This window comes from Mirounga angustirostris, unplaced genomic scaffold (assembly GCF_029215605.1).
Source record: "Mirounga angustirostris isolate CCGP_5_RB_7025 unplaced genomic scaffold, mMirAng1.0.hap1 SCAF_8, whole genome shotgun sequence".
Lineage (NCBI taxonomy): Eukaryota > Metazoa > Chordata > Mammalia > Carnivora > Phocidae > Mirounga > Mirounga angustirostris.
In genome coordinates, this window is record NW_026991716.1 from 135,991,008 (window position 1) to 136,008,667 (window position 17,660).

At 45.9% G+C, this 17,660-nt stretch overlaps 1 protein-coding gene across 7 annotated transcripts in view; it reads left to right on the plus strand.

Annotated features, from left to right (window-relative positions):
• Positions 1-17,660, plus strand: part of ZDHHC14 (zinc finger DHHC-type palmitoyltransferase 14) — a 275,451-nt gene that overhangs the window by 214,571 nt on the left and 43,220 nt on the right. For all 7 annotated transcript variants that reach the window (XR_010413820.1, XM_064598281.1, XM_054505615.2 and 4 more), the window contains 2 exons: positions 13,157-13,294; positions 16,530-16,578. Coding sequence is in view for 6 of the 7 variants with exons in the window: in XM_064598281.1 (XP_064454351.1) it covers positions 13,157-13,294; positions 16,530-16,578 (187 nt within the window). In the remaining variant the exon portion in view is untranslated. The remainder of the gene's footprint in view (positions 1-13,156; positions 13,295-16,529; positions 16,579-17,660) is intronic.

Consider the following 17,660-nt stretch of genomic DNA (forward strand, 5'->3'; position numbering starts at 1 on the left):
TTTGGGAATAAAAAGGGATAAGAACCACTGCCCTAGAGATCAAAACCTGAGTTTCTGATATTGGTGGGAAACAGTAGCCAAGAGGGTGGGGTTTTAGCCTTTGCTTCCTCCCAAGTCCTCCCTGTCGTCCTTCTTCCCTCATTAACCTCACTCCTGTCATACTATCCTCGGTCACACCTTCCACCAGGCCCGGGCCAGCAGCACGAGCCTCCCGGGGCCTGGCCACTGGAACTGACGTCCGTAGCTCCAGCTTGTCAGCCAGGAGGAGTTTTCCACTTGCCCCTAGGCTCTCCATGTGGGATGGGATGTTAGCCTACTGCAAGTTTAACAGTTCATCACTGCATCCCTGCTTTACTTTGCTCTTAGATGCCCTTTGTAAATCCTTTCAGACAATCTGGTGGAATTTCTAGCCATTGATCTTTCAGTTAGAAAATCACTTTCCCAGACCATAAACCTGTGGCAGGACAGCAGGCAGGCAGACAGCAGGAATACAGCAGGTCTGACTTCATGGCTGTGCAGGATCCAAGGTCAGTTTAATGCTCTGCTTTCGCTGTCTTGAAATTCTTATGCGTTCTTTCTAAGAGAGATTGAGAGAGATCGAGAGAGCGAGCCTGCGCATGTGCCAGTGGGGGGCGGGGAGGGGCAGAAGGAGAGGGAGAGAGAATCTTAAGTGACCCAGGGCTCGGCTCGGGGCTTGATCTCACAACCCTGAGATCGTGACCTGAGCCAAAATCAAGAGTCAGATGCTTAACCAACTGAGCCACCCAGGCGCCCCTCTTATGAAATTTTCTATAAGATGCCCTATGGTTTCATTTTGCAGTGGGCCCCACAAATTATGTAGGCAATCCTGACCATTAGATAGAACGTTTGGCCTGTTTTTTTGAGTGCCTTGGATTAAAAAAGTAATTAATGATCCACTGGCTAGACCAGAGTGACTCAGTGAAGTGCTGGCATGTTTTTTATAAACAACAGTAACCAGTAAGAAGACAACCCACTATATTTAGCGTCTGAGACGTCCGTGCTGTCTGATTCTGGTGGGAGGGGGAGTATTTATGTAGCACTTTGTAGTCTGAGTGCTTTAGAGACACCGGTTCATTCTGGGCCTAACCTGGGTCTATAAGAGATCCAGTTCTTATAAATTATTTATAGTTTCTACTGCTGAAGCCGACCAGGACTTCTAATTTTGTGTAGGATGGACGCAATTGACTTCAATTCTTGACATTTGTATTTAGCCATGTGATTTTAATATTAGAACTGGAAAGAACCTTTTACAGTATATCCAGCTGCTGGGACCCACAAACCTGCCTAAGGGACATTGCTAAATCGGCCTTTAGGATTAAGGTTGCAGGTCCTCTCTCCTGAGAATCCAGTGTCCTTTCAACGGGGCAACACCAGGCTGTCACTTTACAACAGCGGGATACCACGCATACTGGGATCTTAACTTGGGACTGCTTGGAATAATTACAGGGAACACTGACTAGCTGGTTGTAAGTGTGTGTGTGTGTGTGTGTGTGTGTGTGGTTGTGAGCAGTGGGCCATTTTAGAAAGTGGAACATGAATAGAGAAAATGGGGAAACTCAATATATAAAACCGATAGAAGTCTATCTGCTCTAGTTGAAAGGGAAGAAAAGGTGAATGACTGGGGGAGGGACCCCCCAGCACCCAAGGAGCTCAGTCTGGAAATGCATCAGTTCTGTGTCACATCGAGGCTGCACCCAATGAAGAGAGGGAGGTCCCAGCATCAGGAACCACACAGGGGGTACAAGCAAAGGGCTCATGTGATCTTATTTGCTTTGGGTGGTCCTTCTAGCAACCATGTGGAGCACGCACTGATGGGGCACCCCAGGAAGGTTTTACGGTGGTTCACGAAAGAGCTGATAAGGGCATATGCACTGCAATGACCTTCAGAGACGGGGCAGAAGCCTAGAAAAGACAGCAGGAATACAGTGGACAATCCTGTTGGCCAGCTGGACGTGAGGAATGCGTACAAGGGCAGAAAGGGATGCGTTCTCTACCTTGGGCAACTAGATGCCTTGAGGGCACCATTTGCTAAGATGAGGCTGGTGGTGAGGAGAGCAAACAGGGAAGCATAATGAATGTAGCTTTGGACCCACTAAAGGTGAGGTGTCCATGAGACAGGTAGGTAGAAATGCCTAGCGGGCATTTGGAAAGATAGCAAGAGCTCAGTCAAGGCGAAAGTATCTGCGAAAAGTAAAGGAGCTTGGGATGAGTATCATCCAAACATGCCCTCAGTGCCTTGTGCTCACCAGGAATGATTGGGTTACCTACACCCAACTGTACCTTCCCAAACCTGAATGTTTGCACCAGATCATCAAACCTTGAACCAAAGGGATGAAGGGACTGTGGAATCCCAAGCACATGTCCTAGAATGCCAATCACATAAGCAGCTGGAGATGCAGATACTTGAGGGGGCTGAACATCTGTGCAGAGTGACAGCATGCTATGAGAATTTTGGAAAACCCTACAGAGGACTTCTCAGCATCAAATATCCCTTCGGCCCTTCTGAGTCTGGCTTTTCTTCTATATTGCAAAGTAGGGCAGCCAGGACTTGTCCCCAGGATAACTGGACTAAGCCACCAGAACCCCTGACTCTGAGAGGGTGCCACAGAGTCCCACCGTTTAGAAATGCAAAACTGGGGACAATTATGAATATTATAAATATGAATATCAGCTACGTGACTGAAGAAGGGTTGGAGGGGGAGCATGGGCCCCTCTCGCTCTCCTGTCCCACATCTGTCTCCGTCATCTTGTAGCACACAGGCATTAGCAGTACCCACAAGACACAGTGTGGACACAGTTATATTAACAGATGAGATGTTACATGGGAAAGCACCCTAAAATGTATAAAGCACAGTACATATTTGCTATCCTTTCCTTGCGCTGGTCTTACATTTTAACACTACTCGTAATGACGTTGGGTCTACAGTTTCAACTTAAGAAAAATGAAACGTCTCAGAAGCTTTGCAAAAAGGTTTCATTCCGGATAAATTTCTTTTTTAAGATTACTACTTTGAACACATCAGAGTTTGCTTTCCAAGGGAATCATCAACTCCATTGAGTCATTGTATCCTGCTCATCGACACAGCTCTGTGCCTGAGATGACATCAAATCTTTGCTACACGATCACAGAAGTGTGCTTACTCCGGAAAAGCATGCCCATCAGGAACACAGGTTTCCAACTGTATATGTTTGTAGTCAAATTAAAAGGTTTTGAAGAGCCTTAGAATTGTTAGCTTTACGCGTGTAATATACCCACAAGATAACTCACTTCTGAAACCTTCATTTTGGGGATAAATTGACGAAGCCTTCAAAAAACACAGTAATGGGACGTGAAGGAACTCCACACGAGAGTGTGGAGAACGTGAGGAAAACAGCAATGGGACATCAAAAATGGTTCTTGACCCAGACCCAGCATGGAGCAGCCAGGGCCTTGGCAGTTTAGCCTGGCTCCCAGCTTCACTCTCCTCACCTGTACTTGGGACCTGTGCTGCCTATCTCCCAGGGCCAGTGTGGGGTAAGCGAATGCAAACAAGGACTAAAAACCAGAAAGCCCTACAGATGTTTAAGCCATCCCAATGTCAGGTGGTGTTGATATTGATTTCAAGGCCTGGAATTTCTAGAGAGGAATGGAAACATTTCTGAGGGGTGTTGGTTGATTGCATGAGCTTGTTTTTCAGACTCAGAGGATAATTGTTTTATTCTGTGAAGAATGAAGGGGAATTCCCAGACAGCATTTCTGGCCCTGCAGACCCACAGACAGTAGGGGGCCAAAGCTGAGAGGGGCCTGGGCAGGCTCAGAGAGTGGCTGCCAGGAAGTAAGACTCCCCAAGACCCAGGTACTGGCTTATTTCAGAGTTTCACGACACAGCAGGGACTACCCATGCCTCAAGACTGTTTTCTTGAGGATATACAAATTTGAACTTACATTACCAATCTTGTCATAATGAGCTAGATCTCTAATCCAGCAACTAAATTCCAGGAAGCTCAAAGAGTTTAACGGTGAGGCTCTCATTCTGAGTCTTCCGAGGGCAGGCAGGACAGCCAGAGCGGTGAAGGCAATGCCATTCTCCTGCCTCATTGGAACTGACACTTCCTAGGATGCCCCTTCAGGACCCCAAATTTAAGGAACTGTAGGATTTCTTTCCTTCTGCTTCATAATGGGCTGATTCACTTTTTAAAGTCATCACATGGGCGCCTGGGTGGCTCAGTTGTTGAGCAACTGCCTTCAGCTCAGGTCATGGTCCCAGGGTCCTGGGATCGAGTCCCATATCGGGCTCTCTGCTCTGCGGGAGGCCTGCTTCTCCCTCTCCCACTCCCCCTTGCTTGTGTTCCCTCTCTCACCGTGTCTCTTTCTGTCAATAAATAAATAAAATCTTTAAAAAAAAAAGAAAACTAAAATCTCTTATAAAAAAAAAATAAATAAATAAAGTCATCACATTTCTATTAACTTTCTTACATCTCCTTTCAAAAACTATTATATTACAAACTAAGTCTTTCCCTGCCTTCTCCCCCATTTTTTGGCAACAATTTCTCTTTGCTTCCCTAGAAAGACCTTTTTTTTTTCCCCCTCTTCTCAAGTTTTGTTGTCGTCTTTGTTTCTCACCAGCAGGTCTCCCTCATGGCACAGCTGCTCCCAAAGGCTTGCTTCTCCCCTGCATGCTTTCCCTCCTTCTAGAAGCAGAAAATTCCCCCAGCATTGGAAACCAGCCTTACAAATAGAAGTTAAACTGAGACAATTTAAGGAAATAAAAATGTGTACAGTTTGCCATTCGAGGAGTTGAAGGGACCTTAGTTTTGTGTTGTCAAGCCCCCTCCCTCGATGCCCAAAGAGACTCAGCACTGTGCCAGGTAATGGCAAAGCCAGAGTGGGGGGGAGGGGGCGAGGTGTAGATGAGACCGTGGTAGGGGATGCTTTGATTCCACACCACCGCCCAAGGTGACGTTAAATTGCATTGTAAAGGCTACAGCAACTCTACATTTACTCATTGGTTTTACACGGAAGGTTTTAGTTTTTTAACAAATGGAGCTAAAAGCTGTAGAATCTTGATTCATAGGACATTGGCAAGGGCTCAATACTGGAAAAAATCCATACAGGTACTAATAAAACACAGAGTCGTTTTGCATTTTATTTTACCGCTCAAAGGGACCTTGGGCGTATTGAATTCAACTTTTTACACATGAAGGAATTGAGTCCCCGTGTAGAAGTGATATATGAATACTTTAAGGCCACAGAATTAGTTAATATGATATTACAGATAGAACTCATTTTCAGATAAGGAGCTAAGAAGTGTTGGGAAGGGGTAGGAAACCTTTCCTGATACACCCCTTTGCCCCCAAAGAACCCCCAAGCCCCACAGTCTCGATAGATTTCTCAAATCCGTATGTCTCTGAACGAGTTCCCACTTCTGATTTTCATCCTGCTGAGAATGAGGTCAGTTTATACATTGGCGTGCTTCCTGATTGAGGGTGGGCATCCCCAGACTTGAACTAGGCCTTCTCTGCATGCTGCAGAGGACAGATGCCCTGAGCCAGAAGAGACCCACAGGGCTTACCAACACAAGTGCCAGTCGTGGGATGGCAATGTTCCAGTCTTGTTCCCGTTCCTGTGATCTGCCTGGGATTGCGGGTGCCCAAGTACGCTGCTGCAGGAGGGAGAGGCCGGGCCCTCAGGCCCAGCGCTCACAGCGACCAGCACAGGAGGCAGGAACAGGTGGTGGTTAAGGGTTCGGGTTAACTCCTGGATTCCAGTGCCAACTTCTCCATGTGCACTTTCTCATCTGTAAAATGGGCATAATAGCATCAACCTCACCAGGTTGCCTAAGAAGTAAATAACACCATTCATGTGGAGTACTTAGCACAGTGCCTGGCAGGGACTCATGGAGATAAAAGTGGATAAAAGTGTGAGAAGGAGGAGGAGGTGAAGTGAGCCTGCCAGGCTGCTTTCCAGAAACAACCAATCCTGGGACACAGCAGCAAAGCTATTTTAACTTGGGTCTTACCAAAAGTTTAGAGCAGCATGAATTATTTAGTGTCTAAGAATTACATGAGAATCATAAAGGCCAGGTAACAATACGTACCACTCAAACAGTCATCATTTAAAAAAAAAAAAAAAAGATACCTCATAGGGCAAGATTTTTCTAATTTGGGCGGGAAAAAAAAAATCCCATTTCATACATTTAAAAACATTTAACTTAATTTAGAGGTAACACTTAAATTAGGAGTTTTAAATTTCAATTGCATATTTACATCTATTTTTTTCACATGAGTCTCAAGACACTCTTGGAGAAGGAAATGGGGATTATTATTTCCCTTCTCCTGACCAAGCTGAGATGCAGCCCATCCAGGGCCCAGGACCACTGTCTGGAAAATGCAGAATTTTCTGGTACCCTGCTGCCTGGACTGAGGGTATGATCTTTATCTCTGGATGCCACTCTTGAGGGCCTATATGAGAGCCCGACTTTTAGGAGATTTTAACTTCTTAACGATTCAAACGTATTCCTTTCTCTGGCAGCCTTCAAACACGACTTCTGCAAATTTTTTTCCCTTAATATTTCAGTGGAGGGGCGCCTGGGTGGCTCAGTCAGTTAAGCGTCTGCCTTCGGCTCGGTTCGTGATCCCGGGGTCCTGGGATCGAGCCCCGCATGGGGCTCCCTGCTCAGCGGGGGGCCTGCTTCTCCCTCTCCCTCTGCCCCTGCTTGTGTTCCCTCTCTCATGGTCTCTCTCTGTCAAATAAAGTCTTTAAAAAATTTTTTTTAATTTTTTTTTAAAGATTTTATTTATTTATTTGAGAGAGAGAGAATGAGAGACAGCATCACAGGGAGGAGGGTCAGAGGGAGAAGCAGACTCCCTGCCGAGCAGGGAGCCCGATGCGGGACTCGATCCCGGGACTCCAGGATCATGACCTGAGCCGAAGGCAGTCGCTTAACCAACTGAGCCACCCAGGCGCCCTTAAAAAATTAAAAAAAAAAAAATATTTAAGTGGATTGTCCTGTCCTTGCACAATTTTGATACTGCTCCTGTTTTCCTTGTGTTTAGGGTCTTTTTCATATTTCATTCCTCCCCCTAATCTTCCTTCAGTCAGGGGAGAGACACAGACTCCGCTCAGAACCTGCGGCTCCTGATGGGCAGCGCCTCATCTCTCCTGGTGATTCCCTCGTCTGTAAAGTGTGGGCATAGCACCTACTCTGGGGCTGTCATCAACGATAAATGACAAAGATGAAATAGTCATAATAATACGTAATGACGTAACAGGCAGCGGGCGAACGGTACTTTTAATCATCATGAATAATATCGTGCTCATTATTATTTTGAGTTTTGGACTAACAAAATAAGACCATAATTCCTTTTTTACAAATTTTATTTTATTATGTTAGTCACCATACATCATTAGTTTTTGATGTGGTGATCCACGATTCATTGTTTTCATATAACACCCAGTGCTCCATGCAGTATGTGCCCTCCTTAATACCCATCACCGGGCTAACCCATCCCCCCACCCCCCTCCCCTCTAAAACCCTCAGTTTGTTTCTCAGAGTCCATAGTCTCTCATGGTTCGTCTCCCCCTCCGATTTCCCCCCTTCATTTTTCCCTTCCTTCTCCTAACATCCTCCATGCTTTTCGTTATGTTCCACAAATAAGTGAAACCATATGATAATTGACTTTCTCTGCTTGACTTACTTCACTTAGCATAATCTCCAGTCCCATCCATGTTGATGTAAAAGTTGGGTGTTCATCCTTTCTGATGGCTGAGTGATACTCCGTTGTATATATGGGCCACATCTTCTTTATCCATTCATCTGTTGAAGGGCATCTCAGCTCTTTCCACAGTTTGGCTATTGCGGACATTGCTGCTATGAACATTGGGGTGCATATGGCCCTTCTTTTCACTACATCTGTGTCTTTGGGGTAAACACCCAGGAGTGCAATTGCTGGGTCATAAGGTAGCTCTATTTTTAATTTTTTGAGGCACCTCCCCACTTTTTTTCCAAAGTGGCTGTACCAACTTGCATTCCCACCAACAGTCTAAGAGGGTTCCCCTTTCTCCACAACCTCTCCAACATTCGTTGTTTCTTTCCCTGTCCATTTTTGCCATTCTAACTGGTGTAAGGTGGTATCTCAATGTGGTTTTGATTTGAATTTCCCTGATGGCTAATGATGATGAACATTTTTTCATGTGTCTGTTAGCCCCCCATTTGTATGTCTTCTTTGGAGAAGTGTCTGTTCATGTCTTCTGCCCATTTTTTGACTTGATTATTTATTTTTTGGGTGTTGAGTTTGAGAAGTTCTTTATAGATCTTGGATACCAGCCCTTTATCTGTAGTGTCATTTGCAAATATCTTCTCCCATTCTGTGGGTTGCCTCTTTGTTTTTGTTGACTGTTTCCTTTGCTGTGCAGAAGCTTTTTATCTTGATGAAGTCCCAAAAGTTCATTTTTGCTTTTGTTTCACTTGCCTTTGGAGATGTATCTTGAAAGAAGTTGCTGTGGCCGATGTCAAAGAGGTTACTGCCTATGTTCTCCTCTAGGATTTTGATGGATTCCTGCCTCACATTGAGGTCTTTCATCCATTTTGAGTTTATCTTTGTGTGTGGTGTTAGAGAATGGTCGAGTTTCATTCTTCTGTATATAACTGTCCAATTTTCCCATCACCATTTGTTGCATATTTTTTCCTGCTTTATCGAAGATTATTTGACCATAGAGGTGAGGGTCCATATCTGGGCTCTCTATTCTTTTCCATTGGTCTATGTGTCTGTTTTTGTGCCAATACCATGCTGTCTTGGTGATCACTGCGTAATTCCCTTTTCTAAAGTACATTCCCACTGGTCATTTTAATGGGACCTTCTTCCCCCACTTAGGATCTCAGGGCTGGTGACTTTTTGAAGTTGGTTGGCATCCTACCCCATAGTGTCTGGGTCTCCCAGTGGCGTCCTCTGGAGCTTTTAATAAACCCACCCCTGCCTCCCCCTATTAGTGGGAGAGGCCAGAGGCCACTTCTCGCCATGAGCTGACTCACACTAACTGTCCAGTCGATGCTTTTAGCCTCTGGTCAACAGTTGCCACCCCTCAGCCTTCTCTGAGCACGTTCAAATTTCACGGACCCCTGCCTTTTCCTCGGGTTGGCTCACCCGAAATCTTCTTTCACCAGCATTTTCAGTGTCTGCACCTCGCAACCAGCGATCACTCGGAAACCTACCAAAAGCAATTAAAGGCGTCTCTTCCTTCACTTGGTGCATGTGTGTTGAGTGTCTGCCAGGTTATTCAGGCAGCTAGAAATGGTTTTTCACTGCAAGCTCACCTGGGGAAGGAAGGGAGAACGAATCCACAGATCATAAGAGGACGGCATCAGGTTTATCAGCACCCAGCCCTGCCCCTGTGTGCCGTCCCCCTCCCGTCAGGCTCTGTTCTGTGTGCAGCAAGGCTGAGCCCGGATCCACAACAGCACAGGGAATAGCTCCTGGTGCTTAAACTCTCCAGAAATGCAGCGGCGTAGGGACCACTCCCTTCTGGCAGGGTCCAAACTTCAGAATCAAGGGATGTGGCAGCAACTCCAAAGCGTTTTCTTAAAGACTCTCCCACCACACCTCCCACCCCCACCCGCACCCCCACCCCCAGGACACTACATTTAATTTTTCCCTCCAGGAAATACACAAACTGACCTCTAACGATCACTGTTCGAAATGTCTCAGGTGGTGTGGATGCATGCAACTAGCTTTACCGGCTGTTGGGTTCCCCTCTCCTCCCCCAGATTTTCTCCCTCCCAGACCATTCCTGCTTCGCTCAGGTCCACGGGGGCACGTCATGTGCAGCTGTGGCCACTTCCTCTTGTCCCAGCTCCGCCTGTGCCCAACTCTTGTCTGCTCCTTTCCCGGGAAACTGAGTAACAGAAGCCTCCCCGTTCAGAACAACCCCTGGTGCCCCCCCACCCCAGCTTCCTCCACTCCGAGTGAGGGCATGTGTGTTCAGAGCAGAGCCATGCAGGACGGGGTGAGCACCCCTTGTCCTGCTTTTAGCCTTGACCCGTAAAGGGAGGGTGTTGTACGCTTGCCAACACTGCTGAGAGAGAACAGACTGAGTTAGAGGTTAAATTAGGTTTTCTCTGTGAGGAGTTCATTCCTTGAGTCTGCAGAATAGATGGAGTCTGAAAATAAAGCACCCCATCAAATAAGATGAGGAGCACCTTGAAACTGCGGAGTGTTGTTGTCGTTGTTGTTGTTCTCCTTCCTAGCGCTTGACACAGCACTGGGCACATGGAAAACACTCAGTAAAGGCAGTGTGCCTCTCATGGCCAGGAGTCCTGGAGGTAGACGGAGCAGGCTTCGTCCCAGCCTTGCTACTCGCTAACTGAGTGGTGTTGGGCAACACGCGTGCTGGCATGGATGTCCTTTTGGTAGTATGAGGGTTTATTCAGTCATTTGACAAATATTTATTAAAGCTTAGAGTAGCATTGGCAAACACAAATAAAAAATGAATGATTTTGGAGATAAGTGAGGTAGAGCTGATAGGACCTGTTGAAGGCGGCACACGGCCATTTTGGCATCACTGGTGTATGGTTGGCAGTTGAATGTTGGGATGAAGAGAGACTTCCCAGTGGTAGAGAATCCATGGAGAGGAGAAGAGGCCCAGGCTGAGCCCCGGGTGCAGCCCACCGCCAGAAATCAGGCAGAGAGGGAAACTGAGGAAGGGGATGGGAGGAGGGCACCAGGTAAGGCTGCCGAAAGACAGAGATGCCCACCGATGCTTTTAGGCTCATTTACCACCATGGGTTCAGCAAACACAAAGAAGGACATGAAAAACATTCAACAAGAGAATTTCTTGGGGAGCCTACATTTCACTGAGGCTTTTGTAAGCCTACAATAAGTTTTCAGCTCAAGACTGCCAGAGAGCCAGGCATTCACACCATTCCTGAGATGTCACTAGTTTCGCAGGAAGCCTCCCAGGTGCCATGAGCAGGGGTCTCATGCTCCTCACCTTCGCTGCTCTGCTCCCTCAGGAAGACCAGAGTCACAGTTTAGCTAAAATTTTCTAAGCTGAAAACAAAACAACCGCCTGCCCCCCTAGCCATGGTCTACAGGGGGCTGCAAAGACCCTTGTGCTTCGATGGAGCGTGTCCACGATGTTGGTTACACCTCCCAAGCCCTGGTGTCCTCTGTGCTGATAAACCACTTTCACTTGAGGAAGAGGCTCAGCCCACGACATATTTGGGATTTGGAGATCGGCTTTCACAGCTGGAATCAGAAGTTCCAACCTAACATGTCCTTTGTGCCCCCTGTCTCCACTTCCCATTCCCATGTGGGATACTCATGGATCAAGAAAAAGAGGCTTCTCAAAATGACAGACTCAAAGTCTTGGGAAAATCTGGTTGGTTCAGATTTTTTTTTCTCTTTTTGCCCTTCTTTGTGTAGACCAGTGACTTGGGAGAAATGAGGTGGTTTTGACACAGGAGTGCCCTTTTCAAGAAGCAAGCTTGCAGGAGACATAAAATGGGAGATGAGTGATTTATGACAGGTGACCAGAAAGAAAGGACACTCTGCCTTGCCTGGCTTTGGACTGGTTTACTTACACAGTCACACCTCCCATAGGCCTCTCTGTGTGTTTTTAAAGCATATCGGTATTTAAAAGATGAAAACTGGGTAGAAGATAAGCTTGGGAAAGACCCTGAGTAAAAAGCTGTCACCACCCCCCACCCCCTGGTGTTTTTGGCCCCACGGGCGGCAGGCGGTCTGATCAGGGTGAGTGTGTTAGTAGGGCGCTCTGCATAGTCCTTCGGGATGGAAGATCAGCTGAGCAGTAGAGAAAAGAGAAGCACTTGGCCATGACTTGCAAGGGGAGGGACAAATCGCAATGGCATTACAGACTGTGTGAAATCCCCGCAGTGAGAAGACGTGGGTTTATGCACGGGCTTCCGGGGGAAACAGGGTAAGAGTGCCCAGTGCCAGCCCTTGGGTGTCCACAGGGCACCAGGCCAGTGTATACAGGGGGAGCCTGGCCCCAGCTCCTGGCTCCGCTGCTCCTGAGCAGTCTCCCCTCTCTCTCGGACTCAGTTTGCTCCTCTAGAAAATAGGGCAACATCATTTTCCTCCTAGAAATGGCTGAAGGCCAGAGGTATTATTAAGGTATGTGACTTCTCTTGACAAACTACAAAACACTGTGTACTTTTAAAAATGCTCTCCCAGACATTATTTAACCCCACAACAAGTCTATAAGAGCATCTTCGTTTTACAGGTAACTTAGCTGAGAACTGCAGACTAAAAAACCCAGTTTGTTACATTGGACATGAAGATCACAGTTCAATTTTTAAAATATCAATTTTCCTACAATTATTGAAGTAGTGGAGACATTCCTTGGGAAACCGTTGTTACGGGATGGGAGAACAAGGGATGATCCCTCTGTCCTGGCACCCCTGTGACCTCTGTCTATGACTACTCACACACACACACACACACACACACACGCATGCAAGACGGAAGACAGTTCTGTGAATCTCAGAGGCTTTTACAAAAGAGGGAAATCTTTACTTTTCTCATTGTAATGAGAATTTGAGTTCCCATTTCTTTAAGTTGCTGTTTGAGAAGAAGGTGTGTCCCTCATTTTTTCAAAACAGCTAAGTTCTGTTGAAAGAATGATTCTGTTCTTGAAACGTCTTCATGTTAAGCATTTCTCTGAGTGGTGCATTTGGAAACACGCTAGGATGTGAGTCTGTGATACAGTTTGACCATGAACAGCACAGGCCCGGACTCTGTGGGGCCGCTGATATGTGGGTAGTGCTCCATAGACAGCACAGTGCTGTGAACTTATTTTCTTTTCCGTATGATTTTCTTCATAACATTTTCTTTGCTCTAGCTTACTTTATTGCCAAAGTAGAGTATATAATACATATAATGTATAAACTGTGTGTTACTCGACTGTGTTCATGATCGGAGAGGCTTCCAAGCGACAGATGGCTATCAGTAGTTACGTTTCGGGGGAGTCAAAGTTAGATGGGGTTTTCAGCTGTGGGGAGGTCGGCACCCCAGCCCCTGCACCCGTTCAAGGGTCAACTGTGTTGTCAGAGTATTGGGGAGCAGGGAGGGGCTCCCTCAAGTAAAAAAAACATTCTATTAACTGATTTCCGTTTTTTTTTTCTGCCTCTCATTTCAGAACGGTTTGATCACCACTGTCCCTGGGTAGGCAACTGTGTGGGGAAAAGAAACTACAGATTTTTTTATATGTTTATTTTATCTCTGTCTTTTCTGACAGTCTTTATATTTGCATTCGTTATCACCCACGTCATTCTTCGTAAGTATGCTGGCGAAATCAGATTACGTATGTAACCATTTGCCTGCCTTTGGTTTTCTGATTTAATTTTGAGTTAATATTTTGATCATTTCGGGCTTTCTCTTTCTTCTCTTTTCCCTCTTCCTGTTCCTCTCCTCACTTCCAGCCTGCCCCCTTCGTGTACTCCCCTTTCTCCCTCCCTGTCACCCCTCCCTCTCCTTCCTCCCTCCCTGCCCTCCCTCTCTGTCACCCCCGCAACCTCCTTCTCTGCCCTTCTCCCTGCCTTCCACCCCCTTGTTCCTTCGACTCCCCATTTCTCATCCTTCCAGCCACAGCAGCCAGATCACCCCAGATCAGGCTGTCTTTCACTTGCCCCCGTTCCAACCTCAGTGACCTCAGTTTCTCTTTGGCTAAGGGATCCCCTGGAAGAATCATTCCCACATTTTGCACAAAGGATAATGTGCTGCGATGATAACCATCAAACAGTAGTTTTGTTTTGCTTTTAACATGATACTGGCTTCTGTAAGAACAGTCACCATCCCTAGAAAACAATGTCTGGGGATAAAGACACACACACACATTAAAGATACACAATCAAAAAGATTTCCAATCATCTGCTAAACATTAGTAAATCCCTGGCATATGAAGGAAGCAACTTTATTAAAAATGAGATTTGGATATTAAGGATTTTAATATGTATTTGCCTAAGCAAATGACATTTTTCATTTCCCATTCTGAAGGTCATAACTTTGAATTTCTTTTTTTCTCTTGGTTATCCACTCTCCAGCAACAGGGAATGATTAGAAGGAAGTGAATTGGCTTTGAACTATAAACTTACGCCTTTAAATGTCCATTCCAGTGCCATTAGCAACATTAAAGCCCAGCAGGGCCTCTTGTCCACATTCTAGAAGTACAACCGCCCATTAGCAATTGCGGAGCTCCCTTCTGCAATGTTTCTGGCAGCATCTGAACACGGCCTCACTTTCTCCCCGTGAGGCAGCGCTGAAACCACAGATGATGTGCTAAGGCTGGAGTTACTCTCTGCCTCTCTTTTGGGGGGCTGGGGGCACCTGGGGCAAGGAGGCAGTATGGAGAATTTTCCATAGATATATTGGTCAAATTTGGGTATTAAGTGGAATCTCCCAAATTTTCATGGCATTTTAAAACTTAGGTCCCTTCTTTTTGGCTGAAATCATGCCAACGTGATGCAAGCTTGGAATCTATGCTTGAAATTCAAGACTCCATGCGATCCCAAGAAGAAGACTGTTCGTTAGGGGCCCTTTCCACACTCCCCGTGGCCCTGCAGAGGCACCTCTTCCCTCTAATTTCAGAGTTGAAAAATGGCGAAAAAGCAGCCAGGGTCCCCTCTGCGTATTAATAGGCAAAAGAATCAGAAACGAGAAGAAATAAACACAGAGATTGCAGCACATTTAGGACATTAAAAAATAGTATTTAAACGTGACATTTTTAGATCATCTTTAGCAACTTCAGAATGCTTTCCTGTATGTATTATCGAAGTGTATTTATGGCCTTGCCCCTGCATCCTGGACATCAAGGGCTGGTTTTGGCTTGCACACCTGCACACGTGAGCTCTGGCAACACACACACAGACACACACGCTCACTGTGAAGCCAGCCACTGCCACCACAGTTGGATGATGTACACTTCACTTTTATCTCCCCTAAAGTTTTACTCACCCCAGTTCCAGCAAAATCGAGTTTGCTGTAGTTTATGCTAATATATTGTTAATCTCATCTTCCACAAAGAAAAGCGTTCAGAATTTATCTGCTTGCAAATTACCCGAATATGTTGAACAAAAGCAAATAAGGATTTTCCTCTCCCCTTGTTCTGCACCCCCCACAACCCCCACTAAACAACCCCCACCTACCCCCCCGACTTGGTTTGGCACTCAATGCTCTCAGGAAGGGCAGGTTTTTACATGGCTCCCGTGATCCCCTAAGATTCTGAAAACATTGGCCAAGGCTGTTTGAGAGCAGCTGGAGAACTGTCACCTGAGTTCTCCCTGCCAGGTAACAGGCTCCAGGGAGGTTGGGGGGCCATGACAGGAAGGGGGCCGGGGCAGAATCCTGTTGTAGCAAAGATTCTGAGGAACCTGACAGCTGGAACTCCTTATCAAAAATGGAAAAAGTTTGGGAAAGCGAACCAGTTTAGGTTCAGTAGGGAAAAAGAAGTCATTTCTTTCTGTGTCCTCATTTTGCCTCAAGAGTGTGTTTGCTCTAAGATCTGCCCCAGCCCACTTGCTGGTTTTGCCCCCTGACCTAGCAGAGGCAGAAGAGAAAGCCTTAAGCTTTCCTTATTCATTTTCCCACCCTTTGGCATCCTAGTGCCGGGCATATCCTTGTGCCTCAGTGGTGGCCAGTGGGGGAGACAGCACAGAGGGAATGGGACCTTGAGGCAAATGCTCAGCCTTTACATGGCCGGACCCGGTTCCCACTTACACAGAAGGGTCCGGGACCCTGCCTCTAACTGCCCCGTCTGGCCACAGCAGCCCAGAACGCCGAATCCATCCTCCCTGTTCCTCCCGTTGCTGCTCCAGGCCAGATTACGTCCCCCAAACACACAGCTTCACGCCGCACGGCAGGCACCCCCCCCAGGATGGGAGCACCAGCATTCCCTCCACGTGGGCTTTTATGTTTAAAAACCATGATGTCAACACATAAAAGAAAAATTGCTTCTTGTCAGATGCATCTTTACTCAAGCCCCTAAAGAATTTTTTTTTTTTTGCACAAACAATTCACTCCTAAAGTAGTGAGTAATAAACTCCCAACTTTATGAGTTTGTTTATTCTGGGTGCAGATAAATACGTCTTTTATACGTAGCCTAGTTTATAGGATGTCCTAGGTCAACAGTTAACAAACTTTGGAAAAACAGTCTTTCATAAGCGAAGAGGAAAAAATAGCATACAGTATTCTGTTTTCCTATTAAAATGAGGAAAACAAAGGAGTAATCAGAACTATAATTTATGGGAAAGTATGCAGACATCCATCTGCTTTTATTGAAAAAATATCCTGCAGATGTTGGGTCTAATTATGAATCTGCCATTTTCTTGTTGAATAACTTTAGTGGAATCTCAATCCCTGATCAGCAAACTGGGAGGCGTAGCACAACAAAATATAATTATTTAATTGATCTTTAGACACCTATTATTCTTATGTAGATGAGGGAGCTTTCAGCATGAGGGCTGTTTCTCTGGAGGTGAATGTTTGAATACTAAATTTTGGTTTCATTCCCACAGGTTCACAACAGACAGGATTCCTAAACGCACTTAAGGACAGTCCTGCAAGATATCCTTTGGGGTTGCCCTGTTTTCCACAATGCTAACGTGTTAAGTATTGGACTGACTTTCTATTCAACTACCCCTTCCTCCGTGCCTTGGCTTTTCTTCTCCGAAATCATATTCTCCCTTCATTCCATCCAAAAAACTCCCTATGTTTATGTGCATGAGTAGTAATGTCTGAATGCTTGAACCTGGACATGACTCGTTTAGCCATATTTAAGTTGAAGTGCTCTTTAGCTAGAAAGCCAAGTGTGAATTCTTGTTCACCCCAGAAACCTGCATTGATCCGTGTTAAATCAGATTGGTTTGGGGAGAAGGAGGGTTTGCAAGGTCCAGTGGACTTCATTTTGATGAGCAGGTGGTCCCAACAGAGTATCTATCTTTGCCCCAGTGTGGGTGGCCTTATCACTGTGAGGTCACCTGATGGGAATCATCTGACCCCCTCTGCAGATTCCCTCTGGGAGTGCCATTAGGCACACCTTCAGGCAGTCCAGATAACCTATATTATTTCCAGGAGCAGAATACCTTTTCATGATCTTCAATGGACTAACTTAACAATGGTCAATCTCAAATTCTTTGGATTAATCCCATCCTGCCAAACAGTTTATATGGGCATGTACCATAGAATTTTGAACTTCTTGAAAGAAAAATGTTCACCCATGATGTGCTTGAATGGGCTCCCCACCTCAGCTGTCCCCCTAGGTTTCACGTTCATTAGTGTAGAGTGGGCCCACTGGACCCACTGACCCGGCTCCATCTGGGACCGGCTCTCTTTCTTCTTCATATAACCAAGTAGGCTGGACTACTCCCAAAAGTAATCTTCATCGTGTGGTAGAGAATTCTTAAACAATGAATGAAGAACTTTGCTAAGATATACATATCATTTACATCATTTAGTTATAAAGATAAGCTGGCTCGTGTCCCTAGGAGCGTGTGTGTGTGTGTGTGTGTTGTGTTATTAAGATATTTGAAAACAAATGTGGTCCTGTATATATTTTCGTTCTATAAAGTATCTCCATTTTGGTACTTCTGTGTTTATAGCACAGAATGTTGGTCAAAAGTACAGATTCTTTAGTCAACTGATCTCCT